Genomic DNA, 27,937 nt, shown 5'->3' with positions numbered 1-27,937 from the left:
CTGAAGACTATGAGTGTAGGGGAAAGCAACCATGAGCATTCCAGGCAGATTTATTTGTGCAAATCCTTAGAAAGAGGGAGAAACATGATTTAGTAGAATGGAAAGTCATTGAACAGACCTGGAACTTCAAAGTAGGGAGTGGGGAGAGGAAGGCCAAGTGTGGGGGGGGGGGCTTGACAACCAGGCTGGGAAGTCTGGGCCATCCCCTGCAGGAGAGAATCACTGAAGGTTTTCAAGCTGGTGAGTGGCAGGGCATCACACAATACCCATAAATATGTACAATCTTAATGTGTCAATGAAAAAATAAATCAGAGAGTGACAAGAGCACATAGCACTGTGGAATCTTGCCACAGTGAAAAGCCTACTTTGGGTTTGGCAGTGGAGGAGGCAGAGAGGCAGCTGGACTGGGGTGGAGGCCAGAACAGCAGCAGAGGGAAGAAAATCCAGGACTCCACCCCATGATGGCTCTGGGGAGGCGGAAGGGCAGCTCATCACTGGGACCTACGGTTCTAGAATTATGGTGGGGAAAGAGAAAAAAGAGCAGCTTGCTGAGAGACAAGAGTAGGAACAAGAAGAACACCAGGGATGTTAATTTTGAGGTACCAGGGAGGCAACAAGTGAGGTCATCTGAGAGTCACCTGAGCAGACTGTGGTGGGCATCCAATGTAGCACAGTCCCTGGAATCAGCGAGTAGCTATTGCAGATGGGGTGGCTGGAAAGTCCTTTAGAGCTCAGTGTGGGGAGACAGGTTCAGGCACTACCCAGGGAAGCACCTCAATGCAGGGCGTCGAAGGAGATGAAGCAGAAGGCAAGTTGAGCGGCAGCAGCAACAGGTGACTAGGAGAGCCCCAGGAAGTGGTCACTATGGAAGGCCGGAGACAGAACAGCCAACAGAGTCAAGGGGCCACGGTGATAAAGTGACAGGTCTAGCTTGAAGAATGATGGTGGGGTGGGGGTGACAGACAGGGATGCTGCTAGCACGGATAACCTCTCACAGACACCAGGAAGGGAGCCCCTCACTGCAGAGCTCACTCCTAAGCTTTATGCTCCTGGGAGAAGGGAATATTCTCCCTGTTAACACACTAGGGGCCTTCCAGTATGCAAAACCTTGCTAGGATGGATCCTACGGGATTCACAAGCCTCTAAATTGGAGAAGCAGGCAGGCAGGTGGAAGGAGGAAGCTCCTCCCTTAGCCGTGTTGAGGGCTCCACCCTAGCTTCTATATTCCTGGCTTTGACACTGGGAAACATTAAAGACACTGTTCTACTGCTGAAAAGTATTTTGAAGACTATCAATCCGGCCAGTGGGTAAACTGAGGCTCAAAGAGGAAGAGATGTGCCCAGGGTCCTAGTGAGTCAGAGGTGAGTCAGAGGTGAGTCAGTGAGACAGAGGTGGACCTTCACCCAGTTCCAGGACTCCAACTGTGAGCTTCTTCTTCCCACAATTCCACAGTTCCCAGAAAGAAGGGGGTGTCACCAAGGTCAAAACCAGGGTTGCCAGAGGGCTGCAGTCAGGAGGCTGGGAGTCAGGAAAGCAAACACGCAGCGTGTTGTGTGCAGCACATGCCAACAAGAGGTGGCGAGGGAGCAGCTGCACGCAGTGCGAGAGCAGGGCTGTCCTCCAGCGTGCTGCCTGCCCAGGCTGTCCCTACGTTGGCCACTGAGTGACCTCCCCAGGCTGTATCCCCCAAGATGGGCCAGTCCTGGTCCATCTCACCGCATGTTCCTTCTTTCCCTCCGCCTGCCCAGACAAGTCCATGAATAGAACATTAAAGGCAAAACCTTCCAACAGAAAAAGCAGCTCCCTGGTAGGAGTCGCCCCACTAAATGTCAAACGCAGAGCAAGGCTTCCTGCCTTGTGTGCTTCTCGCTAATGGAGGCACCTTGGCCTCCATATCCCATCATCCAATCGCCCTATAAATAAATCATCGTAAGAAGAATGCCAATTTTCCCCCTAGGGCCTCATGAATCTCTCTACATAAGCCTATGTAAAGGCTTCCTTCGCAATCAGCTGGTCATGAGCCCAGAGAGAGCCCTGATCATTTGGAGGCAGAAGCAACGTTCATACCACCTCCATGGGTTGCGAGTTGGGAGCCCAGATCTTCCCCTGACTCAGGGAAGACTTTCGCTCTGCTTCCTGTAGACTAATCAAATCACCCTCTGGAAAGAAGCCAGTAAACTGCCAAGAGGCTTTGTCTCTGGGGGCTGCGGTGGCCCATCCCCTGGCAGACGTGTGATGAGTCGTGCCCACCCACCCCCTTAGAGGGCGAGCCACACACCCACTCACCAAGCTTTGTCCCCAACATGTGGCACACAACCACACTGGCCCACCTACTCCTGAGGCCCCCAAAGAGTGGCTCACCATCCTGCCGTGGCATCAAGCCATGCTAGTGGATGGGAGCGTGGGTGCTAACATCTGTGCCAGTGCACTTGGGGTGTGCAGCTTTGCAACAGTGGACCTCTGACTTGTACACTCTGAGAGCCTGTTGCATGCATGCTCGCCAGGTGTGTTTCTACACACACACACACACACACACACACACACACACACACACACACACACACACCACATTGTGCCAATCCCCTAGCTGTGCCAGCACAGAAGCCCCAAGAGTGATTCTTGTGAATCAGATAGCAAGGGCTGTTTGCAGTTTTGTCTCCAAACTTCACTGACTGATGAGACAGTGATTACAGGCTCAGAAGTGCCCGTTGTATCTGCTGGATCAGATGCCCCCTCAACTGAGTGGAGGGAACCTCCCCTCTGAAGTGGGATTTCACTGCCTCGCACCCCAAGACTCAGCTAGACTCTGCCTTCCTTCGTGTGGTTATTTGCTGTGGCTGGAAGGGTACAGAACCATCCCTGAGTCCTGCAGGTGTCATCCTGGCTGGTAGGCTCTGGCTGGACCATAAAGAGAAAAGCCAGGACACGTGGAAACATTTGTCTCAATCAGCTTGCCAACCACCTGGCCAGCATGTTGCTCCCGAGACCATCCACACACCAACGTGGGTGTGGCTGTGCTGGCCAGTCCTGTCAGCCTGGAAGTGGTGTCGGGGGGAACAGCCACTGGGGAGGGCCCACATACGCTATTTCTCGGGAATATGAAGCAGACTCCTGGCCAACTGTCCCACATCTGCTGGCAATAAAGAAGCCAGAGCAGCAGCAGAGGAAAGGGATGGGCCCACCCAGACTCACAGGGTGACATCAAATAGAAGACACAGGAGACAGAGGTTCAGGACTCTGGATCCCAGCCACAGAGCTTTCTGGGGGAAACTCCAGGACGCAAATGACTCATTAGCACCCCACAAAACAAATGTCACAGAAATCAAGACAGATGGGCACATGGGATGGTGGAGCTTAGGGGTTGAGAGGGTGAGAAAAGAGTGTGGGCTCTTCACAGAGGCTTGGACTACAGACAGATGCATCAGGAGGCTAGTTGGGAGACAGGGCCCAAGGACTAAATGAATCTGCCTGTGCCTCAGTTTCTCCTTTTTATTCTTATTTGAATTATGTGTTTCTGTGAGGGGGTATGTGTATGTGAGTAGTACAGGTGCCTGCAGAGGCCAGAAGGTGTCAGATCCCCTGAAGCTGGAATCACAGGCGGCTGTGAGCCATCTGATGTAGGTGCTGGAGACTGAACTCAGGTCCTCTGCAAAAGCGGCATTCCCTCTTAACCAGGGAATCATTTCTCCACCCCCAGTTCCCTCACCTTGAAAGTGAGAATAAACACAGCAGGATCTTGTTGGTAACTGTGGGGATAGCATGGTGTCAGGCACTTAGTTTAGCCCACAATAAGTATTAAGCAGATATGAGCAGCTACTGTCAGTGGGAGGACAGTGGTTGGCACAAATAGAGCCAAGTGAGGTAGGAAGAATAATCCATGCCCTGCTGTCCATCTCCTGGTGGCATCTAAATCTCTTCCCAGCTTTCTCCTAGTATGTTCTGGAGATTCAAGGTGGCTTTGCCTTGCTCTGTGAGGACTAACCTAGTTGGACCTCCTTGCTCTGTCCATCAATATCTAAGAAGGCACCTGCACCTGGGTTCTAGCTTAGACATTCCAGCATGAGGGTTCCCTCCCTCATCCCTATGCATGACTTGCTTCTTTCTTGTTTCACTATTTCCCTCCCATACCATTGGTGATAGACCCAAACTCTTGTGCATAGTATTAGATAAATGCTCTACTACTGAGTCACATTCCCAGGTGTGTGTGTGTGTGTGTGTGTGATATGTGGATGTGTCTAACTATGCAGTCCATACTGACCTTTAACTCTCAACCCTCCTGGCTCAGCCTCCTGGTGCCAGATTATATCCACGCGCCACCATACTCCAGCTAGCTCCCTGACTCACTTCTACCCGGGGTGGCCTGACCATCACACTCTGAAGAAAGGGCTGCTTCCGGCACTCAGTGCTGAGGTCCTGCCTTCTGCCGTCCCTGGAGGCTCTGTTCCCGTTTTGCCAACTATTTTGCTTCCTTGGCCATCTGTTCCCTCCCTGTCATCTCCTCTCTGCTTTAACCTTAACCACTACTTCACTGCAGATGGTACCAAACAGACCGGTTCTTGACATCCTTCGCGATGGCTGCTCCCTCCTCAGCTCATCGGCATGAAATGCTCTGTCCTTTCTCAGGCCCCATCCCAAAGACGTGTCTAGAGCTCAGAGGTGGATTCACTCCACAGGCTCCCCCTACTTAGGTCCCATCTGTTAGCAACTCTGCTCAGGTTAAGAGGGCAAACACCTACCCTTCCTTGTCTTTTCCTAACGAGACGTCCTCTTGTTAGACTCAGCCACGAACCTCTCCTGACTCTAAGCATATCTGCTGCTATGGTTCTCTACCTGGTCTCCATAGCAGGGTTGGACCCTCTGAAGGGCTAGGAGCAGAACCTAGGAGATCCATGCTGGGAGTCTGAGTCCTAGACAATGTCTCTATAGAAAATGCACCTAAAGGTTCTGTACCAAGGAATTTTTCCCAAGCTGTCATGATATGACCTTCTCTACCTTGTCCAAGCTTATCACTGTCCTTACCTCACTTCTTGCTGGGCATGGTAGCACTTGCCTTTAACCCAGGACTCTGGGAGGTGAAGACAAGTAGATTTCTGAGTTCAAGGCCATCTTCATGTACATAGTGAATTCCAGAGCAACTAGGGCTACACAGTGAGACCCTGTCTCAAAACAATAATAACATGAAACAAACAGAAAACCCATACCTTACTTCTGGCTGCGGATGAGGCCTTGCCTCACCGACTTTACTTAGCAACCTCCTCTGCCTTTCCTCTCTGCCAGGGTGTCCCTAAAACTTCTCTTAGCCTTTCTCTCTGGCGTAAGGACCAGGAACTATGAGAAAAGGCACAGTCCCCAAGGGACTGGTGATAAAGGAAGCATTGTGGTGAGGTTGGTTCCACCAGGCTGAATCCCTGAATTGGGACAGAAAGAGGTTGAAGACATTGAAATTTCAATTCCGTGGCTGGATTTGGACTAAAAAAAAAAAAAAGCCAAATATCTCAGCTCTCTCTAGAAAAAATCTCCTACCCACCCCCCATACACACATACATCTTTCCGACAGCAGAAAAGAGCATCTTGGCCATCCATGAAACATTTTCTGTCCTCTTTTCCACTGGGGCAAAGAAGATCCATGTTGCCACAATTCTGGGTCCTCCTGTTCCCAGGGGATGCAGGGATGGAGCCATTCACACCTGCCTTGGGGAGATTCTCACATCAAGGGGAACTCGGTGGAATCCATCAGCCACCTGACTATACCACTTCTCCATCTGCCTTCTTCCCACAGAGGAGAAGCCCACTCAGCTACCTGGCCAGCCTATCTAGACATGGACACCAGGAGAACAAAAGCATCTTACTGGGTTTCAGGCCTTAATCTAGAACTTGCTGAATTATTTAGGGATGGCATTAACTTATAAACAAGTGTGTTTGACTGATTTTGTGGTTGATGTACAGATAAATTCTAATGAAAGACAGCTACATGATTTTAAATTATTAATTAGACTGCCACTTAACAAGGCCTGTTTGGCACTCTATTTCCTTGCTTAACAAGACAAAAACTTTAAAGAAAGGGCTCTGTATTAGCCCAGGGGCTCTTGATTTGCATTCTGTTTTTATAGCTCTAAAAATGAAAACCATAGATCCTGACCTTAAACTGGCAACTCTGGAACAGCAAAACCCCCAGTGGGCCGCCCTTCCTTCTGGATGACTCGGGGACCTTGCTTGCCCTGATACCTCTCATCTCTCTTGACCAGAGGCTTGCTTTTTATATCCCTGGTGCTGTCAGGGTAGACTATGAGTTGGAAATACCAGAAGAGCAGCTGCTGAAACCCTATGTAGGATTCTGCATCAGCCAGGAAACCCTCTTCTCAAATCAACCTGTAGACCTTGCTGTTTGGAGCCTTTGGGAACAATTCCACATTTGAAACTTCAGTGGCCACTTCCCTTGGCATTTGCCCTAGGCACATTTTGACTTTTGGCACACACCTACAATCCACACAAGGCATCTTCCATGTGTGCAGAAGAGACGAATCCATGGTATCGGATCAGCGGCCCAAAGAGACAATTGCCCAGGAAAGGGCCAAAACAAAAAGCCATTTGCTCACACAGTGTCCTAGGAGCAGACTGCAGGCCACTCAGCCTTGGCGAGGGCTTCTCTGCTCTGTTTCCATCAAACCAATCCAGGTGTGAACTTCAATTGATGAAATCTCTCTAGCTAACCTCTTCCGGGCACGAAGGGAGAAACAGCCCAAGTGGCAAGCACACGTGACTACCAAGCCTCCAGTGGCCACCTCTGGGGCAGGGAAAGAAGCCTACTCCCAGAGGACATACCCCAGAATGCACTGGGGCTTATCTAGAACTGGGCTTCTGGCTAGCAAGGATACCAAAGGGCTGCTGGAACCTCCCCGGGCACCTAAACCATATAAATAAAGTGTGTGGGCTGCTTTGTGGCTCATTCTTAACTGTAAACTGCCAAAAGACCAAAAGGGAAGTGAGATGTCAGTTCTTTCCCATTATCTCCATCGCAGACCTGCAGCCCAGACATGGCAGCCTTTTAAAAATTGCCTGGGAAGCCTTCTCCACTACAGCGAGTCTACGTGCTCTACACCCAGGCTTTTCAGACTCCACTGTCTTAGAATCTGTAAAATCACCTTCCCGTGCAGGCACACTGGTCAGTATTCCAGCACTGCTGAGTGGCTGAGTGACTTTCCGTGTCTTTCTGCAGGGAAGGAAACTGGGGTGTCAACATCAAAGCGGTTCCTCTAACTACTGCAGAGACTTGCCCCACACCACAGCGAAAGGCAGCCTGTCGTTCCCCTTCTCCGTACTGTACCGACCCACGTGGAGGGCAAAGTCATACACAAGTTTGTGACTATTCTTACACGGTGGAGCAACCATGCCTCCACGGTTGCCTGAGGCTGGACCACCACTCAGCCTTTCCTGCTAATGCGGAAGGCGTGGCTTCTTCACCCACCTGTCTGACCTGCTTATCTGGCTCTCTCCCATCATCGGGCATCTGCTTCTGTCCGCCCATCAAGGGGCTTCACTTCCCCCACCTCTGCCACCTCCCCCTGCCCGTTTTCTCCTTCCCCATCCTGCTGTGAGGTCAGAATCCTGTGCTTACGACACCTCGGTCTGTTGCCATGGAAACAGGGGCGGATTAAGGCTGGAACGCGGAGCGCAGGGATCAGGCCCCTCCGCTACCTGAGCTCCCTCCTCAGCTGGCTCCCGCAGGGTGGGAGCAGGCAACAGCAGACACCGCGGCTCAGCAGTCGCCGGGCCCATGCTAGGGACAAGGGGGTCCCAGAGGGGCGCCACAGCCAGCCCACTGGGACCTCGGAGCAAAGAGACACATGCAGAGGCGGGGAGCGGAGGGTGACCGGTCCGCGGGCTCACGTGTGGTCAGTCACCTGCCTTTTCTGGACCGGAGGGACAGCACCCAGAACGGCAACCACGTGGGGGCGCGGCAGGACTTCCCCGGCACCCGCGCCAACTTTGCTGCGCTCCTGCTGCCGGGGAGTCTGGGCGAGGTGGTCGCCGAGCCAGCGCCCGTCAAGTTGAGCCTGGCTCCGGCCGCGCACACTGCCAGCACGGCCTTCGCTGTCGCGTCCCTCTGATCCAGACATTAGGAAACTTTGAGGACTTCTGGCGCTTGCCACTCCCCACCCTCGGTCGCTGAGTACTCAGGACTTGTCCCTGGGGATAAGGCACTAGGAAGATGCCGAGTTAGGACCCACGGTGAGTGCCGGGGTCGCGCGGTGACTGACCGCTGGCTGCTCCCGAGTGCGGGTGGTACCCAGTGCTGAAGCAGCAGAAGTAAGGGCGGGTGCCCGCGCAAGGGATGGAGCCTGCAAGTGCAAAACTTTATAGTGGCAAAGCAAAGGTCCCAGGAGGCCAGCTCCCTTTTTTACCAAAGGCTTCTACTCTGTCTCTGAGACAGACCCCTGAGGCCTGGCCACTCGATCCACGAACAAACCCCGTGTCTCGCAACAGGCCACCAACGGGATCTCAGCTCCAGCAGTAGGCACACGGCGGGTGCTTGTGACAAAAGCCAGCCAGCTAGTGGTGGGGGAGCTGCTTGCGGGACCCATTTCCCTGGCGCTCGACGGTTCCGGGGACTTGAGGCTCAGCCCGGTTCCATTCAACTCCAACTTGCTCCTGCGATTCTCACTCACCTTTGCGAAGCATGTTGGCCGCGGGGCCGCCGCTCCGAGGTCGGCCTAGGCGCGCTCCCTCCTGGGGTCCAGATTCAAATCCCTGGGCGCCAGCTGCAGCTAATCCGAGCGCGTCTAGGCGGGGGCAAGCCGGGAATCCGCTTGTGCCCGGCTACCCGGTCCCGCAGGGGCATAGTGAGCCCAAGCCCGGCGCCCAGGGCACCGGCGACCGCTAGCAACCGCGGCACTGCCAACCAACCCGGTGCGCGCTCTCAGCCCCGGGGCGAGTGGCTTGCTCCGCCGAGCAGGCGGCCTGATTGTGCCGCCCCAAACACTTTGCAGGCGGTTTTGAGGGGGGACGCCGCCCCCTGGCCGGCCGGCCGATGTCCCCTCTTCCCCGCCCCCTCGGGCAGCGGCTGCTGCAAAAGGGCGCTCGCTCGCACAGCCCAGCTCCAGGGAAAGCGCCCGGCGCGCGTTTGCAGGACCGAGCGATCCGCCGAGCGGGGCGCCTCCCTTCCTCCCCCCCGGCTTCCCCCACCTCTCTTCCTCCTCCCTCCCTCCCTCGCTCTTCAAGCTCCCTCCCTCCCGCTCCGCTCCCCGCCCCCGCTCACGGAGCGCCTCCCATACAAAATTTATGAAAGTGCTCTCAGCTCGCGGTGCGGAGCGCCGTCCTATTCCCAGGGCAGCGGCGCTCAGCCGTGCGGCGCCGCCTCCCAAGGTGTTTTCGCTGCACCTGCCCCCGGGGACGATCCTCGGTTCGCGTCCGTCCAAGTACCTGCCCCAGTCCTTGCCGGGTCGTCGGGCCACTCGAACCGCCCTCCCCGGCCCCGCAGGCTTCTCCGAGCACGCACCCGCAGCCCAGCCCCCGCCTGCTCGCCCTTCGCGGCTGGAGGTCATGGAGAGAAGCGGCTGGAAGCGTGTACCCGCCTGGAGTCCTGATCACAAGTCCAACACCCTTGTCCTGTCTCCTCCCTGACCGGTGCCCCTCCCTCCTGCGAGGCTCGACGGCTCTTCCTTGCCTGCCAAAAACAGCTCTAGCGAAATAGTGGCCTCCCCATTAGGAGTCCCAAGACACTGTATTTTGGGGGGAGATGTGCGGGACAGCTAGCATTCGAGGAGGTCCAGTTGAAAATCCTATACGAAACTACTACGAGTTTAGGTGAATTTTCTCCGGTTGGAGGGCTGCTGGTCCCCTCCGATCCTACACAGACCTCTGCCCGTGAGAGGATTTTCCAAACCAAGAGGAAGTACCTCCTGGAAAGCGGGTCCTGCAGGGGCCCTCTGGGCCAAGTGCCGAGAAGCTTCAAGCCAGCAGAGATCCTAGGTGGAGGCCGGCACCCCCTACTGGCCTGAGATAAGAAGGACTCCGAAAGAGGGGGAAAAATCGACTGGACCAGGTCACTCATTGAATACATTAAGAATTGTGTGTTACACTGTGTGGAAATTCAGCCAGTGAAAGAGAGAAGGTCCTTGTCTTCCTGGAGTTTATATTCTAATAGGATCAAATGAGGAAAGTCCAGTGAGATGGTAGTGCCTGGAAGAAAAACAAGAAGGGTGTTGCTCAGGAGCTGACCTAGGGTGGGAGTGGGGGTTGGGGGTGGGGTGCAGCTGATTTGACAGCTGCCTTCTAAACAGATCTAATAGAAGTCCTCTGCGGAGTCAACTTGTGATAGGAAGATCAAAAGCAAGGCCATTAACATCCATGCACTCCTACAGGCACTCAGTACCCTGAGGCCCCTGGTTTAAACTCAGGACAGAGACCTCAGGGACAATCAAAAGCGTATGATATAGTGAGAGAAGAAAGACCCACAAGCAGTGTTCAAATGTAACAAAAGTTACAGATACGGGGGGGGGGGACTGGAAAGCGACATACGGTATGAGGGAAAATCAGAAAAGGTGCCCGAGAGGTCTGGATTCAACAGGCTGAGAGGAAAGGGCGCCCAGGCAGGATGGAGTGTTTGGGAGGACAGGATGCCAGGAAGAGCAGAATGAGCAAATGTTTTAAGATGTGAAGTGACCTTATTTAGAATGTTCCTCAGCTTGGTCTTTCTAGGGTTGGGAACACTAAGGCAGTCTTTCTCATAGTCCCTGTGAGTCGCAGGACTCCCCTGACCCGGGGCCACCTGAGTCCTGAGGACACTGAGAGTTGCAATCCATAAAACTAAGGTCTAGAGGTTAAACAGCTTGCACAAGATCACCCAGTAATCCGTGATAAAGTGTGGGCCCAAATGAGGGTATGCTGTTCCTTTTCCTACCTTCCCAAGCCGCCTCCCCATGACCTCCTTGCCCCACAAACCCCGATATGTTGGGTAAAGTTGGGCGGTATGAGTGTGAGAAGCAGTTATTTTGGGGATTCAGGAGGGCTGGATGCTGACTTGGAGTCCAGCCAGGGGATGGGGGAGGCTGTAGGTGGGTGCTGTGTTGTAATGGGGGAGGGGTTACACTGAGCCTGTCTTCATCAGGCAGTAATTACTCAGACTTCTGAGTAACTCAGGAAAGGAGACCCTCGTGGACACATGTAAGTATCTCAACCCAAGCTGAATGACAGCTACCATTGTCCTGCACAGCCAGGCCTCAGGGACACACTCGAGACTGTATTGTGTCACCTGGCTGCTCCTTAGTGATGGGATCTACGCAGTAATGTTTGGAGATGGGGCATACCTCTGACCAGATAAAGGTCCTAGGGGATGAGGCAGCTGCTGTCGAGAGGCCACTGTGACATTGGTGACAATCTTTCCACCATGGAAATCGAAGCTAAAGCCAGAAAGGAAGCTGTCCACAGGAAGGCTAGGCTTAGGTATGTCCAGTGGGCTGCACTCTGAAGGGTTGGTTATGTCCAGAGAAGACATGGGAAGCCCAGGCTGAACTCTTACCAAGGTGAAAGACTGTTTCATTCTGAGCCAAGGCATACTTGTCCTCAGAGTGACAGACTGAGGGGCACCAGCCCTTCCCATCCCTTCCTTTGGCTGCTCACTCCCAGCCTACCTAGCCAGCTCTCCTTTGAGCAGCCTCCCAGGCAAGGCCTGTCCCTGGGCTACTTGTTTTTACATCTCTCTGCACCTTAATTAGGGGTTTCCAAGCAGGGAGGGCCTCCAGGGGAGCCTGAGGCCACAGAGCTGTCTTAAAGGGACAGCTGTGCTCTCTGGTACTGCTGTAGAGATATAAGGATGGGAGTGGTGAGGGACTGGGGTCCTGGTGACCACAGCTTTGGGGTGCAGCCTGCTGAGGGTTGGCCCTGCAGGAGCTTTGTTCTTCAAAAGTCAAGACCGCCTCACTGACTGCTCTTCCTTCTCTTTGGGGTCCCAGGAGTGCTGTCCACCGATCAGGAGAAAGCCTATTGCCTGAAGCACAGCCTAGACAGGGCAAAAGCTTGCCAGGACCCAGAAGGTTTAGGGAACTGGAGGCCTCCGGCTGCCCCATCCTTCCAAGAAAGTCTTTTGGGTTTCTATGCTCTCCTTGAGTGTCAGTTTCTCCCTTGTCAACCCTCCGCACGGTGGGCTCAGAGAAATTCACACCAAGGTTTCAGCTTGGGAGCTGGGCTGGTAGGCGCTAAGGCTCCATCCTGTTGGGACAGCAGAACCCTCTGAGACAGAGAATGTGTCAGCTGACAAGACTACCTAACCAGTAAAGAACTAGGGAGAGGGTGGGGAGCAACAAAAGGGCCCGGTAGGTCGGCAGAACTTGCTCAGGCACACATGGGAGGTGGCAGCTTTGAACCAAGCCAGGCAAGAGCGTGGGGGACAAGGTCGCCCAGAAAGCAAGTGCAGTGGTCTGAGACCGCTAGGAGCCCGGGAGAGTCCTGAGAGTCCAGATCTTTTAGATCAAAGGCCGCCCATTGTAGAACCGCCCACATCTCCTCTTTAGTCTCCGCCCTGCGAGAAACCCCGCCCTTTGCTGGCCGCTCGGCGATCGATCGTGCTCCCTGGGTTCTCCGCGTTCCTCCAGCGCTGCCTTTTTGGTCCCCACGTGGGCTCCAGGGTGATGGCGGCACTGGTAGTGTCCGAGACAGCGGAGTCAGGAAGCCGAGTTGGCCCTGGCAGAGGTGGGTGCAACAACGCTGTGGCCTCCAAACCTCGCATCTCGGGCGGGATCTCCAGTACAGGGTGGGAGGTGACTCCTTTCTTCTTGACACCCGAGAGTCTCATGTTATTAGAAATTCTGGGCTCCTGTCATCAGAGACCCAGGGACCAGTCTTCCGGGACATGAAGAGCTGTCCCTCCTGGGAGTTTATAATCCCGAGGGCGGAACTACACCCTATCCAGGCTGGCAGAATGACCCCGGAAGAGTGACGGATAAAACGGATCCGGAGGAAGGGAACATGGCGCGTTTTACAAGTGGACTCGGAAGGAATGCTTTTATTTATGCAAAGAGGCGCTTGGCATCCTTCACCAGGCACTAGCCAGCGCCCTGTGCTAGGTGTAGGGATTGCAGTACTACCCTGGCCTAAGGATCTCTGCTCAACGGGGGGGGGAGGGATGCCGATGCAAACAGGTGACAGCCTTGATAAAGGAGGAGGTGCCCACGGCTCCTCATGCTAGCACATGCCATGTCCAAAAAGACCTCCAGAGATCTGCACCTGTTTTAAGAGATTAAGCAGGGAAACCGGCGACTCTAAGCTAGTTTGTCCAAGAGCCTGAAAACAACTGACCAAAGGCTTTGACGGCGGTCATATTTAAATGTGATCTCAGCGCCCTAGCCTACCAGGCTATAGAGGTCTTCAGCCTACTCCACCACCACAAATCAAAGTACGGGTCTGGGAGGATCCCTCCTATCATGGGACCCTAGCAGAAGTTCTGGTACATAACATAGGCTCTGTAGGTAGAGGATGACTAAATTAATTTCTTGTTTTTTCACATCTTCAAACTTTTTGGCTTCTAGGGAGATACTGTGTTGATAAGAGTAGGATGTCCAGGATAAGGCTATGCTGACAAGCCTTATTTTATTTTATTTATTTTTTAGTTTTTCGAGATAGGGTTTCTCTGTGTAGCCCTGTCTGTTCTGGAACTCACTCTGTAAACCAGGGTGGCCTTGAACTCACAAAGATCCACCTGCCTCTCAAGCGCTGCTGAGATTAAAGGCTGGTGCCACCACCGCCCAAGCTTCAGTATTTTTTTTTATTAAACCAGAGATTGGTTATTTTTTAATTTAGTTTTTTTTAATTTACACTTATTTGACGTGTGTGTCACAGTGCCCGTGGAGGTCAAAGAACAACCATTGGATTCAGTTTTCTCCCTCCATGTGGGTCCAGGGATGGAGCCTGGGTCCTCAGGCTTGGAGGCAGGCACCTTTATCCACTAAGCTATCTTGCTGGCTTCTGGATTTTCTTTTTTGTTCAAGGGCTTATTTATATACCTCTCTGTCCAGGCTAGAGTGTTACTCCTAAGGTGTAAACACACTCTTACCTATTTGTCCATTGATGGTACTAAAGTGTGTTCTTTTTGGCTTTCCTCTGTTGAACATAAGGACCACAGACTAGGGAACTTGTTAAGTCATTTCAATGTATGGTGCTTATTTCTTTTTGTTTGTTTGTTTGTTTTTTCCCCAAGACAGGGTTTCTCCCATCCAAGTACTAACCAGGCCCGACCCTGCTTAGCTTCCCAGATCAGACGAGATTGGGCTCGTTCAGGGTGGTATGGCCGTAGATGACAGGGTTTCTCTGTGGCTTTGGAGCCTGTCCTGGTACTTGCTCTGTAGACCAGGCTGGCCTCGAACTCACAGAGATCTGCCTGCCTCTGCCCCTCAAGTGCTGGGACTAAAGGCGTGCACCACTAATGCCCAGCTTGCTTATTTCCTTTTAATTAAAAAAAAAGTTGTTGAACCCTGTGGTGGTGGTAGTGACACACTCAGTACTTGGGAAGCAGATGCAGGCAGATCTCAGTGAGTTTGAGGCCAGCCTGGTCTACAAAGTGAGTTCCAGGACAGCCAGGACTGTTACACAGATAAACCCTGTCTCAGAAAACCAACAACAACAACAGCAAAAGCATGTTTTTTTTATTAAGTTTATTTTTCCTTATGTGTATGTGTGTCACCTGTGTAGGTACCAGAAGAGGTAGGAAGAGACAGTCAGATTCCTCTGGAGCTGGAGTTACAGGTGGTTGTCAGCTGCCCAATGAGGATGTTGGGAATCAAACTTTGGTCTAGAAAACAGCAAGTGCTCTTAGTGACTGAGCTCCCTACCCTCACCATTATAGACGAGCCACCATGACCACTGTCTCACACACACACACACACACACACACACACACACACACACACACACACACACACACAGAGAGAGAGAGAGAGAGAGAGAGAGAGAGAGAGAGAGAGAGAGAGAGAGAGAGAGAGAGAGAGAGAGAGACTGGAGATTGAACCCAGGGCCTTGTATATGCTAAGCAAGCAACCTGAGTTACACAACTAGACATTTTGAGACAAAGTTTCATTAAGTTGCTCAGGCTGGCTGTGAACTTTTGATTTTCCTGCCTGAGCTTCCTAAGAAGCAGGGATTACAGGCCTTCTGTACCATATCCAGCTTAATTTGTGTGTGTGTGTGTGTGTGTGAGAGAGAGAGAGAGAGAGAGAGAGAGAGAGAGAGAGAGAGAGAGACAGAGAGACAGAGAGACAGAGAGACAGAGAGACACCAGGTGCCTTGCTCACTACCTTCTTTTTAATTAAAAAAATTTTTTAAAGCCAGGCATGGTGGCACACCTTTAATCCCAGCACTCAGGACACAGACAAGTAGGTGGATCTCTGAACTCAGCCTGGTCTACAGAATGAATTCCAGGACAGTCAAGGCTACACAGAGAGACCCTGTCTTAGAAAAAAAAAATAAACATTTATTTGTTGTGTGTGTGTGCCCACCCATGTGTGGGGATCATAATATCATTTGGATGTCAGTTCTTTTTTTTACCTTATGGGTTCAGGGAATTGAACTCAGGTCTTCAGGCTTAGAGGCAGGCACCCTTACCCTGAGGCTTCTTTCCAGTCCTCCACGTTCATTTTTTTAAAAGATTTTTTTTATTTGTATTCATGTGTTTCTTGTATGCACATAAGTGCAGGGACCCGAGGAGGTCAGAAATGGGTGCTGGGCTGGGCCTTGGTAATGCACGCCTTTAACCCCAGCAACTGGGAGACAGGCAGACGGATCTCTGTGAGTTCCAGTCCAGCCTGGTCTATAGAGTGACTTCCAGGGCAGCCAGGACTGTTACACAAGGAAACCCTGTCTTTAAAAAAAAAAAAGAGTGGGACGTTGGTGGTGCACACCTTTAATCCCAGCACTCAGGAGGCAGAAGCAGGCGGATCTCTGTGAGTTCGAAGCCAGCCTGGTCTACAAATCATGTTCTAGGACAGCCTCTAAAACAATACAGAGAAACCCTGTCTAGAAAAAACAAAAAAGAAAAAAAACAAAAAAGAGAAAGAAATGGGTGTAACAAATGCTCATAACTGCTGAGCCACCTCTCCAGCAGCAGCCCACCTTCAGTTTTTGATCCAGCCTGTCACTGAAAACTGGAGCTCTTTGATCTGCTTAGACAAGCCAGAGCACTAGGACCAAAGGCCTGCTGTTGTGACCAGCTTTTTTATTGGGGGGGCTGGTTGTGACCAGTAATCCCCCCCATGGGTGCTGGGATCTGAACTCAAGCCCTCATGCTTGTGTGACAATCACTTTACTTTTTCTTCACCCTTAATTTTTGTGTGGATTTGTTATTGTTTTCTGAGACAGGGTCTTCCTAGTAGCTCTAGAGTGTGGCTTGTAGCTTTGGGTGGCTTGGGACTCTATGTAGGTCAGGCAGATCTCAAATTCAAAGATGGATTTTTGGGTTTTTTTTTGTTTTGTTCTGAGACAAGGTCTTTTATGTTGCCTGTGTTGATCTTGACACCTTGATCCTCCTGCCTCAGACATGTACGCCGCACCAATCCAGCTTTCCTATCCTTTTAAACGAGGAAAGGAATGAAGGCAGGGATTAATCAATGTGGGTCAAGTCAACAAGACTTGAGTTGTGTGACCAGACAACTCTTTTTTGCTTTTTAGTCTTTTTTGTGTCACTTCTAGTCCTAAGGAGTGAGCCATACCCCTATTTATGACTGCTGGTAATCTCACTGCATACAAGTAGATAATGCAAATTTTTCCTGGTTTATGGGCTGTCTCTATCTGCAGGATGAATTCAGTTGAAGCAAAAGCTGGGTGGATGTCCTTTGTGTGTGGAATCTGAGCCTTCAATTTAGAGCAAATGGCTCTGGCTGCCTGTGGTAAAGGACCTTTGCAGACTCAGACTTCATGTTTGTTCTAGGTCGAATCTCTCGGGGTCGACTGGCCAATCAGATTTCTCCTGAGATCCTGAACAATCCCCAGCTACAGGCTGCTGTCCAAGCCCTGCCTTCTAACTACAACTTTGAGATCCCCAAGACCATCTGGAGGATCCAACAAGCCCAGGCCAAGAAGGGTGAGGCTGGAAAGGTTGCCTGCTCAGACACAGCCATGTGTCCCATCTCTGACCCTCTGCCTTTCATGTTTTCTTTGTCTTGCAGTGGCTTTACAAATGCCAGAAGGCCTCCTCCTCTTCGCCTGCACCATTGTGGATATCTTGGAACGGTGAGGCTTGGGCACTGGAGAGCAAGCTGAGTCTTTGCCCAGTATAGTTATGCCCGTTGGCATAATTTTTCTTTTCTGGACCACTGGTTAGCCCCTAAGCCTCCTACAAGTGTACACACACAAAGGGACAAACTCAACACAAAACTCCCTTCCCCTATATAATCTGGGCAAGGCAAAGAAGTTAATTCCAGTTTCTAGGCCGGAGTCCAGCCTAAGTAGGTGAGGGTCTAGCTGTCAAGGGTGGGAGCAGAGTGGAGGGGTGAGAGGCTGGGGAGTTGAAGGGGTGCATCTTTTTCTCAGGGTTAGTTTGGAGGGGTGAGAGGCTGGGGAGTTGAAGGGGTGCATCTTTTTCTCAGGGTGAGAGGCTGGGGAGTTGAAGGGGTGCATCTTTTTCTCAGGGTGAGAGGCTGGGGAGTTGAAGGGGTGCATCTTTTTCTCAGGGTTAGTTTGGAGGGGTGAGAGGCTGGGGAGTTGAAGGGGTGCATCTTTTTCTCAGGGTTAGTTTGGAGGGGTGAGAGGCTGGGGAGTTGAAGGGGTGCATCTTTTTCTCAGGGTTAGTTTGGGTGGGAGTAGGGGTGGGTAGCAGAGGAGAGAGATGCCTCGGGGAAGGTATTCAGTTTTTCTACCCCCTCCTTCTAAGTTTCTTCATGACAATGAGCCATTGCTGGGGGATGGGGGGGGGAGCAGCTCTCAGCCATCTGGAGCCAGCATGAGCACAGGGAGGGGGAATGAAGGAAGGGGAGGTCATCTCGTGCTGAGAACCTCCCACTTCCCTGCTGCTGCCCTCACCCCTCTCCCTCCCTGCCACCACAGACCCACTTCCCTGCTCCCACCCTCTTGCCCCTTGGGGATGCTCTCTGGGGCTCAGGTCAATTTGCATACATTTTAATCTATAAAAAATTAAGTGCTCTGGCTGACTCAGAGCCTGGGCTGCATTCTAAGGAGCTGAATAATCTGCTTCTGTGCACAGCCTGATTTGGGGAAGGGGGTGGAGGAGGGGGCAGGCTGGCAGCAGTTCAGCTCTCCCACTACACCCCAGAGGGAGAATGGGGCAGCCCAGCCACAGAGCCAGCATCTATGCCCCGGTATGGTCTCTTCCTCAGGGAGCTAGCTCAGCCTCCTGCTCTGTCCCAGTGGTGAGTTTAGGGGTGCGGGTCTTTCCTACCCGCCCTGCCCCCCAGTGATTCAGGCCTGGCAGCAGATCTCATAACAATGTGCTGTCCAGAGCCCACTCTTCCTGATGCATGAGGAGTGTGGGCAGCGCCATGTGCTGTGGGGGAGCTGTGCATGGGTCCTCCCCATCCTGGGCACCTTAGGCAAGGCCACGAGTGCCCAGGATGGGGAGCTGGTGGGGTCTGGGCAAGGGGAGGGCATGTGTATCCGTAAATCCATGCCCACCCAAACAACAGTGCCAGAGCTTGTGCAGGGGGGGGGGGGATCTTTCCCTGCCCTGGTTATGATGAATCAGAGTCTCAGGGGGTCTGTGTTGGTCTCTGCACATGCACTTCTGTGGGGTAGGGGTTCCATTTGCAGTCTAGGGCTGGACAGGGTGCTGCAGACGTATCCTCACATAGCAACTGTTCTGGGAGCTGCTGCCAGGGCTGAGGGAGGTGGCAGCTGCACCCCTCCTACTCTTGGTTGGCAGCTGCCAACTCAAGGACTTGGAAGATGTGGGGAAAGGAGAGCTGGGTCCCGAGACACCTCCAGAGTTAGCACTGGCTCCTGCCTCATTCCTTGTGTTGCTGTCCCATTGTTTCCCCAACCCCACCCTACAGGTTCACAGAGGCTGAAGTGATGGTGATGGGTGATGTGACCTACGGGGCTTGCTGCGTAGATGACTTTACCGCAAGGGCCTTGGGAGTCGACTTTCTGGTGCACTATGGCCACAGCTGTCTAGGTACGGTGGACTGGGATACCAGAGTTCTGGCAGGAGGCCGGTTGCAGGCTAACGGTCTCCCTCCATCATGTGTTCTCGGTCTGCTTGCAAGCACAGAATCCCTCCTGGTTTTCAGGATGGCCTTGGCCTTTCTGCTTTGCTGGTGGCTCTTTTCTCTGCATTTGGCTGCCTTGGAAATCATGCAGCTGTCTCAGATGTGCATGTTTGATGTTTCTGTTGGTTTGTTTGTTTGAGTCAGTCTCACTCTGTAGCCCAGGAAGGCCTGGAACCAAGCAGCTGTCCTCTTGTTTTAGTTTCCCAGCTGCTAGGATTACAGGTGTAAGTTAGCACACCTGGCAGATGCAGGTGTTTGCAAGGCTGTTGGTGGTATAGCAAGCTGAATGCCCAGCTAAGTGATGACAAAGAGTTCTAAGAGACCGACTCTCTCTTCTCCCCTAATCCCACCCAAGATAAAGCTACTATCCTGTCTCCTTTTACCATTGGGACTGGGCCAGGCTCCCTACTCCTCCCGCTATTTATTTATTTATCATTTGTTTTTGGTCTTTTGAAACAGGGTTTCTCTGTGTGGCTTTGGAGCCTGTCCTGGGACTTATTCTGTGGATCAGGCTGGCCTCAAACTTACTGAGATCTGCCTACCTCTACCTTCTAAGTGCTGGGATTAAAGGCGTGATCCACCGCTGCCTGGCTCCCTCTCTCCCTTTCTTCCTTTTTCTCTTTTCTTTCTTCTCTCCCCCTTCTTTCTTTCTTTCTTTTTTTTTTTTTTTTTTTGAGACAGTATCTCACTAGATAGCCCTGGCTGGCCTAGAGTTTATAGAGATACACTTGCCTCTGCCTCCTGAATGCTCAAATTAAAGGTATGTGCCACCACTACTGACTGCCCATTTACATTGTATATGACAGACTCATTTTTATTATCTTTTGCTTTGTGAAAATACATTTTCTGGGGCTAGCAAGATGGCTCAGTGAGATTAAAGGCACTTGCCTTTTAGAACACTTTTTTGCTCTCTTCTCTGTAGTCCCTATGGACACGTCAGTCCAAGACTTCCGAGTGTTGTATGTCTTTGTGGATATCCGGATAGATACTGCCCACCTTCTGGACTCGGTCCGCCTCACCTTTACCCCAGGCAGCTCACTCGCTCTGGTCAGCACCATTCAGTTTGTGTCAACTTTGCAGGTAAGTAGGTCAAGGGTTGCTAGAACCCTGTGGGGTAGAGAGGGTATCCAGTGTGCTCCTGGCTGCCCTGCCTGGTGCTCTGGGCGCTTCCTCTGGCCCTGGCCTTCTTGCAGCTACTTGTTTCTCTTCCTTCCTTCCTTCCTTATCAACACAGGCAGCTGCACAGGAGCTGAAAGCTGACTATCATGTCAGTGTCCCACAGTGCAAGCCCCTGTCGCCTGGGGAGATCCTAGGCTGCACGTCCCCTCGACTACCCAAGGAAGTGGAAGCTGTCGTGTAAGTGAGACATACAAAGCGAAGCACAGGGAAGGAGGCGGAGTCTAACGCTCCTAACCTGTGCTCAAGGTCACCTTGCAAGATGGGGCCCAAGTGGGAGCCCCACTGGAGGGTTACTTGCGCCTTCCCTTGTCCCCTCCCTCCTTCATCCAGAAGACTATGCCCAGGGTGGAGGCAGAACTCAGGCCTGATGGGGCATCAGGATGGATAGAAATGGAGGGAATATAATTGGAAAAGATGGATGGGCACGCCCAGACTGCAGCCCCATTAATTTAGCATCCGGACAGCTAACAAGCAGGAGCTGCGTGTCTCCTGCTGCCTAATTATTTTAGGTAATGGAAATGCTTAATGTTGTGTGAATGCAGCCAGCCCCAGAACCCACAGCTCCTCTGGCTGGGACTCTGGAGAGGGAGTCCTTTCCTAGCTAATGGCTAGGAAGGTGGGAGGGGCACTGTGACTCAGCCCCACCCCTGGGAGCTTTGTGTACTGCTTCCACAGGTTTTGCTACATCCAGATAGGCTACTATTGCCCACATATAGGTCTTCTACAGCCAGACCTGGCAGCCCTGTTCCCCAAGGACCATTCCCCATGTATGTGTTCTAACCCATCATCCGGGGACTTTAAGGTAGTGTTGAGGGAGATGTCCTGAGTGTTGGCTCTAGACTCTCCAGAACCCAGGAAGGTACTATGGGAGAGTATATCTCCAGTGAGGCCAAGTGGTGAAGCCTGGTATCAGATCTCAGATACACTGCTTGATAGTTGTATAACTTTGAGCAAATGGGTTTTGCTTTGTTTGTGTTTGTTTTTGAGACAAGGTCTCACTATGTAGCCTTTGCTGTCCTGGAATTCACCGTATAGCCTCAGATTCATGGAGATCCCCTGCCTCTGCCTCCCAAGTGCTGGAATTAAAGATACGAGCCACTAACCGGGTGGTGGTAGCACATGAGTTCGAGGCCATCCTGGTCTACAGAGCAGATTCCAGGACAGTACAGGCTACATAGAGAAACCCTGTCTCAAAAAAAAAAAAAAAAAAAAAAGGACATGAGTCACTATACCTGTCTTGAGCAAACATATTAAAGTCTAGATGTTTTGGGGACTGGAGAGATGGCTCAGTGGTTAAAGCACTGACTACACTTTCAGAGGACCTGGGTTCAATTCCCAGCACCCACATGGCAGCTCACAACTGTCTGTAATTCCAGTTCCAGAGGACCTGACACCTAGGGAATAGCACCAATGCATATAGAATTAAAATTAATAAAAAAAAAGTCTAGATGTTTTAGTTAGTTAGTCCAAGCCTGGATATCAGAAGACTAGGAAATAGCAGTTGTAACTCAGCGCTTGGTTCAAGAGTAGCTTCTGTGTACCCTAGAGCCTCCTCTATGACCTATATAACATATATTTAAATTTTTTATGTCTGTATTTATTTTGTATTTCTGAGACAGGGTTTCTCCTGTGTAGCCCTAGCTGTCCTGGAACTCACTCTGTAGACCAGGCTGGCCTCAAACTCAGAGGTCCACCTGTCACTACCTCCCTAGTGCTGGGATTAAAGGTGTGTGCCACCCCCTGGTGGACCAACACCACGAGCTTCTTTATTTTTATTGTATGAATGTTTTACCTTCATGTATGTTTGTTTGCCACGAATATGCCTGGTCCATTTGGAGGTCAGAAAAGGGCATCAGATCCTCTAGAATAGGAATTACAGATAGCAGTGAGCCACTGTGTAGGTGCTGGGAATGCAACCCAGGTCCTCTGAAGAGCAGCCAGTGCTCTTGACCAATGAGCCATCTCTGCAGCCCTGACTATAGATAACGTCTTTTTTTTTTTTTTTTTTTTTTTTTTTTTTGGTTTTTTGAGACAGGGTTTCTCTGTAGCTTTGGAGGCTGTCCTGGAACTCACTTTGTAGACCAGGCTGGCCTCGAACTCACAGAGATCCGCCTGCCTCTGCCTCCCGAGTGCTGGGATTAAAGGTGTGCGCCACCAACGCCCGGCACATCTTTTTTTTTTAAGATTTATACAGTGTTTTGCCTACATGGGGGAAGGGGGCCACCAGATTGAACTGTAGATGGTTGGGGAATCGAATTCTACCACTGAACCACCCATGCCATGGCTTAAACACAGCTTCTTATGTCTGTGTTGAGCTTAATAAAAGAGAAACTGTCTCTCGGCTTTGAAATTAGGCTCTCCTGAGCCCAAATGCCTTTTGTTGGCCTTGACACTTCTTTACTTTCCCCCCAGAAGACTGCATTACACAGCTAGAGGTGGTTCTGAGGCATCTAAGTCTAGCTCCTTACTGTACATATAAGAGGCCCTAAGATGAACTGAGTACTGTCTCAGCAGCATGGGTGACTGAAGACTCAGTCATCTGAACCTGTACACCAGGGCACTCCCTGTGCTACTACACACCAGACTCACACATTCTTCCCACCCTGCAGGTATCTTGGAGATGGCCGCTTCCACCTGGAGTCCGTCATGATTGCCAACCCCAATGTCTCTGCTTACCGGTAAGGGCTGGAGAGGGCTGACATCTGTGGTAGGGTGAGAATCTCTGCCCTGGAGGCCCTCAGGAGGCTACTCCACATTCCCTGTTCACTAAATGGCAGTCATCTCTAAGTGAGGCACATCTGGAATTTAGACCCAGGACTGCTGTTGCCTACCTGGGAGTCATACAAAGTTCCTAAAACACCCCCTTGCTCTTCCCTGCTCTGGCTATGGGGCTGATCTCCTTGGTAACAATTCTCATTCCTGCCTGGGGCCAGATTTTTTTTTCAGATTTCTTAATTACTCGCTTAGATCCTATGTCAGGAAGCCACTGGCTGTCACATGACCCTGGCAACTCTTCCAGGTACGACCCATATAGCAAAGTCCTATCCAGAGAGCACTATGACCATCAGCGCATGCAGGCCACTCGGCAGGAAGCCATTGCTGCCGCACGCTCAGCCAAGTCCTGGGGCCTTATTCTGGGAACTTTGGGCCGCCAGGGTAGTCCCAAGATCCTGGAGGTGAGAGGGCTCAGGGTCAGGAGGAGGGGGCTGCCAGGAGAGTAGCTGGAGAAATCTGTCGGCCAAGGGTTCCAGCTTTTGGCTGCTGCATCACAGCCTCCTTCTCCCAACAGCACTTGGAATCTCGACTCAAAGACTTGGGACTTCCCTTCGTGAGGCTTCTGCTCTCTGAGATCTTCCCCAGCAAGCTCAGTCTACTTCCCACGGTGGACGTGTGAGTTCCCCCACCTTGCCTGTAGTGTGACCAGCTAAAGGGATCTTAGAAACCAGGTTCCACCTAGCACAGACTTAAGGCTGCAGCTAATGGGAATTGCATATGTGGTCATGAAATTTTAATATTTATCAAGTACTTTTCTAGCAGGGGCCACCTTTGACCGTGGGCCACTTGCTTTGTCTGAACATCACAGTGTGGGAGATGAGTGCGAGGGTCCTATGTACAAACTTTGGTTCTGGGGGGTGACTCCCCACAAATGAATTACCCCTAGAAAGCTCCTAGGGACTAGGGAGATGGCTATTGGAATAAGGCTTGATAACCCGAGTTTGGTTCACTTAAGGTGGAACTTTTTTCTTTTGATTTTTTTTGAAATAAGGTTTCTCTATGTAACAGTTCTGGCTGTCCTGGATCTTGCTTTATAGACCAGGCTGGCCTTGAACTGAAGAGATCCACCTGCCTCTGCCTTTTGAGTGCTAGGATTAAAGGCAAGCATCACCACCGCCCAACTTTAATTCTTTTTCCTTTTGTGTGTATGGAACTCTGGCCACCCTCAGGTGCTGTCCACCTCCTCTCCTTCTTCTCCCTCTCTCTCCTTCTCCCTCTCTCTCTCTCTCAGCCTGGGTTTCTCACTGCCCTGGAGCTTGCCAAGTAGGCTGGTTTGCCATCCATCGGTCAAGGCCTTCCAAGTGCTGAGGTGAAAGTGTATAGCCCACCCTACACACACACTTCCTTTTTTAATGCAATGGTTCTGGGAGTTAAGGTCAAATCCTTGGCTTACAAGGCAAGCACATTGGAGTTACCTTCCCAACAGTACAGTATTCATAACAATAGAATCAATACATCCTGTTGACAGATGGTCATGTTCTTCAGTGTGGTGCCTCAGAGGAAGGTGGACTCCACATCAAGTCTTACTAACTTCCCTTCTTAGGTGGGTGCAGGTGGCATGCCCACGCCTCTCCATTGACTGGGGTTCAGCCTTTCCCAAGCCACTGCTGACACCCTATGAGGTAAGGACCAATTTGGAAATGTACAGGGGAGTGGGCTTTGTACCTCCTGTTGAGGGTTGTGAGCTGGCTGGCATGGGTGAGCATGTTCCTCAGGTTGAGCCACCGTCTTGCATTTAAGAATTGATCTTAATACTTGGTCTATAATGTTGGTAGTAGCCTAGGCTGGCTGCAAAGAGCCACTATACCTGAGATGCTGTGTAAATGTGAGTTTCCTCACCTCACATTTCCTTTTTGTAGTATCTGTTATATAACAATAATTACATAATACCTTTCTTAGGCTGTGGTCAAATTTACTAATGCAGAGGCAAAAAAAAAAAAAAAAAAAAGGTATTGGTATCATTGTCTTTTTCCCCCCCTAGGCGGCCGTGGCCCTAAAGGACATTTCCTGGCAGCAGCCCTACCCCATGGACTTTTATGCTGGCAACTCCTTAGGTCCATGGACAGTGAATCACGGTCGGGACCCTGGAACCCGGGGTCTCGGCCAGCTGGCATCTGGCAAGGTAGGTGGGGACCTAAGGATGGCAGAGCCAGCGACGTGGCCACGGCCGCCGCCCAGAGGATACCAGGGGAAATGCAAGGTTGCCGGGTGGAGGTTGCATTAGTGAGACCTGGATTCGTTGGCTACCTCAGGTACATCAGGGTCTCAGAGGCCAGTTTCCAGCCCCAGCCTGTGAGGGCTGTAGCTGCACAGACCAGAGGGCTGCACTGCCGGATCCCTGAGACGTCTCGAGTCGAAGGTATTTGCAGCCACACCCCACCTTTTTGTCTTTGGAGCGCCAGCCCTCCCCGAGGCCCCGCCTTCTGGGTGGGGCCGGGCCACGCCCCACGCGGGTTCCATTTCCGCCCAGGGAAGGCCTACTTCCTGTAGCTCTGCGGTATGGCTGCACGGCAACCCCTGAGAGTGCTGTGCCTGTCGGGCTTCCGGCAGAGCGAGCGGGGCTTCCGTGAGAAGACTGGGGCGCTGAGGAAGGCGCTGCGGGGCCGCGCGGAGCTCGTGTGCCTCAGCGGGCCGCACCCGGTCCCCGAGGCAGCAGCTCCCGAGGGCGCCGGGCCAGACTCCGGTGAGACAAGGCTGCTCCGGAAATCCCTCGCGTCTCGCCGCCCCCTTAACACACCCGGACCTCTGTTCTCACTCACCCAGCTCCTTTAACTCAGGCTCCAGCCCACGCTCCCAGGTTTCCTTTATCTGAGTCCAGCCCGTCCCAGGTCTTTTCCCCCACTCCCTCCCTAGTCTCCTGGCAGCGTCCTTCCCAAGCTTTGCCCCCTCTCTTCCCTGGTCCCCTCTAACCCCGGTCCTGCGCTTTTCTCTTATCTGCTTCTAGGGCCCACTGCTCCGGAGGAGCAACCTCGAGGCTGGTGGTTCTCTGAACAGGACGCAGATGTTTTCTCCGCACTGGAAGAGCCTACAGCATGCAGGGGTTTGGAGAAGGCCCTGGAAACAGTGGCCCAGGCCCTGGACACGCTGGGACCTTTCGATGGACTCCTTGGCTTCAGCCAGGGGGCTGCACTAGCTGCTTTTGTGTGTGCCCTGGGTCAGGCAGGCGATCTCCGATTCCCCTTGCCTCGTTTTATCATACTTGTGTCCGGGTTCTGTCCCCGAGGCCTTGGCCTTAAGGAATCCATCCTGCAGAGCCCCTTGTCACTGCCTTCGCTTCATGTGTTTGGGGACACTGATCGCGTCATCCCTCCTCAGGAGAGTATGCAATTGGCTAGCCGATTCCTTGGAGCTGTCACCCTCACCCACTCTGGTGGTCACTTCATTCCAGCAGCTTCCATCCAGCGCCAAGCCTACCTCAAATTCTTGGATCAGTTTGCAGAGTGAAGGATCAACGTGCTCTCTGAACTGCTCCCGCTTGCCCTGGCAGCCAGCTGCCTAATCCCCTCCTGGTCTTAACCTAGTGGAATCTCCACTGTGCCTCTCTGACTATGTCTAGTTGAAAGACACTGTCAGTTCTCAGAACTCACATAAACCCTGCCCTTTCCTGGCCCAGAGAGGAGCAGCCTTACACTTTCATTTATGGTAGACATGAGAAGGCCAGAAAGCCCATCAAAGGAAAGTGATGCACAAGCCTGTGACGGCCATACAATAAAGTGATGGTTTAGACAGTCATCATCTTTTTCCTGGGATACAGACCCTGGGGCAGCACCAAGCTAAGCATCACTAGCAGTTGTGAGCCCCCAAACACATCTTTAGTGGAAGTCATTGTTTTTTATTGTTTTGTGTCATTATGCTTATTTATTGTGTGTATGGGTGTTTGTACATGAGCCATGACGCCTGTGGACGTTACATCTGAGGAGTTGGAGTAAGAGAACACTTGGCCTGGGTCATCTGCTTTTAGACTTCCTAGATCCTGATACCTGAGAATTGGGAGTTGGATTTCTTTTGGTTCCCAGCCCTGTTACTTTCTCTTCCATAACTGCCTCATCCCTTCTGAACTCTGAGCTTGAAAGCTTGGATAGTACCAGATGTTGGATAGAGGCCAAAGACAGCACAAAATAAACTGCCTTTTCTTAAGGAGCCCATCTACACTGTTTCTGAGATTAATGCTGTGCATAATTGATGATGCTAATTATCACTGACATGAGAAAGCCTAAGCAACCTGGTTGGTTTGCCCTCGGGGCCTGCAGCCAATCTCAGCACTTTAAAGATTGCCCTCTTACCATTTCTTTCATATTTCAGTGCCCACTCCAGTCACAAACAGACACTTCTGCTTTTTCTAAGACATCACAAAGCCCTTGGGCTGGAGAGATGGCTCAGAGGTTAAGAGCACTGGCTGCTCTTCCAGAGGTCCTGAGTTCAATTCCCAGCAACCACGTGGTGGCTCACAGCCATCTATAATTCAATCTGGTGCCCTCTTCTGGCATGTAGGCAGAACAGTGTATATGTAATAAATAAATAAATAAATAAATAAATAAATCTTTAAAAATGTTTTAAAAAAAAAGACATCACAAAGCCCTACCTTGTCTTAAGCCATGGTACCCTCTAGGGAGCTTAGTATGAGCAGGAGTTGGGGCTGGTACACATGGTCTGCATCATCTTTGTCATAATCACATCTGTTCCCTAGAGTTACATGTTTCCTGACATAGCAGTGTTTCAAGGTATAGTTTGGAGGGGCTGGAGAACTGGCTGGGTGGTTAAGAACACAGGTTGCTCTT

At 51.7% G+C, this 27,937-nt stretch overlaps 3 protein-coding genes across 4 annotated transcripts in view; 2 read left to right on the top strand and 1 right to left on the bottom strand.

Annotated features, from left to right (window-relative positions):
* The window catches only part of Rtn4rl1 (reticulon 4 receptor like 1), a 74,941-nt gene extending 65,788 nt beyond the window's left edge, over positions 1–9,153 (bottom strand). The window contains exon 1 of the mRNA XM_005067400.4: positions 8,667–9,153. Within this exon, the coding sequence (XP_005067457.1) occupies positions 8,667–8,679 (13 nt within the window). The 5' untranslated portion in view covers positions 8,680–9,153. The remainder of the gene's footprint in view (positions 1–8,666) is intronic.
* Positions 9,154–12,530: 3,377 nt separating this feature from the next.
* On the top strand, positions 12,531–26,240 carry Dph1 (diphthamide biosynthesis 1). 2 transcript variants are annotated; one of them, XM_040749143.1, is made up of 13 exons: positions 12,531–12,687; positions 16,913–17,065; positions 17,151–17,214; positions 18,990–19,111; positions 20,128–20,285; positions 20,440–20,561; positions 22,994–23,062; positions 23,404–23,560; positions 23,674–23,774; positions 24,703–24,781; positions 25,141–25,281; positions 25,412–25,518; positions 26,104–26,240. In XM_040749143.1, exons 1-12 carry the CDS (start codon positions 12,627–12,629, stop codon positions 25,499–25,501), a joined length of 1,317 nt encoding a protein of 438 aa, XP_040605077.1. In that variant the 5' UTR covers positions 12,531–12,626; the 3' UTR covers positions 25,502–25,518; positions 26,104–26,240. The 2 variants fall into 2 exon arrangements, with proteins under 2 accessions (XP_040605077.1, XP_040605078.1); XM_040749144.1 differs by lacking the exons at positions 12,531–12,687; positions 16,913–17,065; positions 17,151–17,214 and adding an exon at positions 18,027–18,350.
* Ovca2 (OVCA2 serine hydrolase domain containing) lies at positions 25,562–27,299 on the top strand. Its single transcript, XM_005088365.4, has 2 exons — positions 25,562–25,842; positions 26,104–27,299. Exons 1-2 carry the CDS (start codon positions 25,659–25,661, stop codon positions 26,601–26,603), a joined length of 684 nt encoding a protein of 227 aa, XP_005088422.1. The 5' UTR covers positions 25,562–25,658; the 3' UTR covers positions 26,604–27,299.
* Positions 27,300–27,937: the final 638 nt, after the last annotated feature.

This window comes from Mesocricetus auratus, unplaced genomic scaffold, assembly GCF_017639785.1.
Source record: "Mesocricetus auratus isolate SY011 unplaced genomic scaffold, BCM_Maur_2.0 Super-Scaffold_100007, whole genome shotgun sequence".
Lineage (NCBI taxonomy): Eukaryota > Metazoa > Chordata > Mammalia > Rodentia > Cricetidae > Mesocricetus > Mesocricetus auratus.
Note: the sequence above shows the minus strand (reverse complement) of the source record. Positions and strands in the feature narration are given on the sequence as shown.

Coding starts and splice junctions, on each gene's coding strand:
- Ovca2 (XM_005088365.4), top strand. CDS start 25,659: ATGGCTGCACGGCAACCCCTGAGAGTGCTGTGCCTGTCGGGCTTCCGG. Junction 25,843..26,103: donor GGGCGCCGGGCCAGACTCCG/GTGAGACAAGGC, acceptor ATCTGCTTCTAG/GGCCCACTGCTCCGGAGGAG.
- Dph1 (XM_040749143.1), top strand. CDS start 12,627: ATGGCGGCACTGGTAGTGTCCGAGACAGCGGAGTCAGGAAGCCGAGTT. Junction 17,215..18,989: donor ATTGTGGATATCTTGGAACG/GTGAGGCTTGGG, acceptor CCCACCCTACAG/GTTCACAGAGGCTGAAGTGA. Junction 20,286..20,439: donor AGTTTGTGTCAACTTTGCAG/GTAAGTAGGTCA, acceptor TTATCAACACAG/GCAGCTGCACAGGAGCTGAA.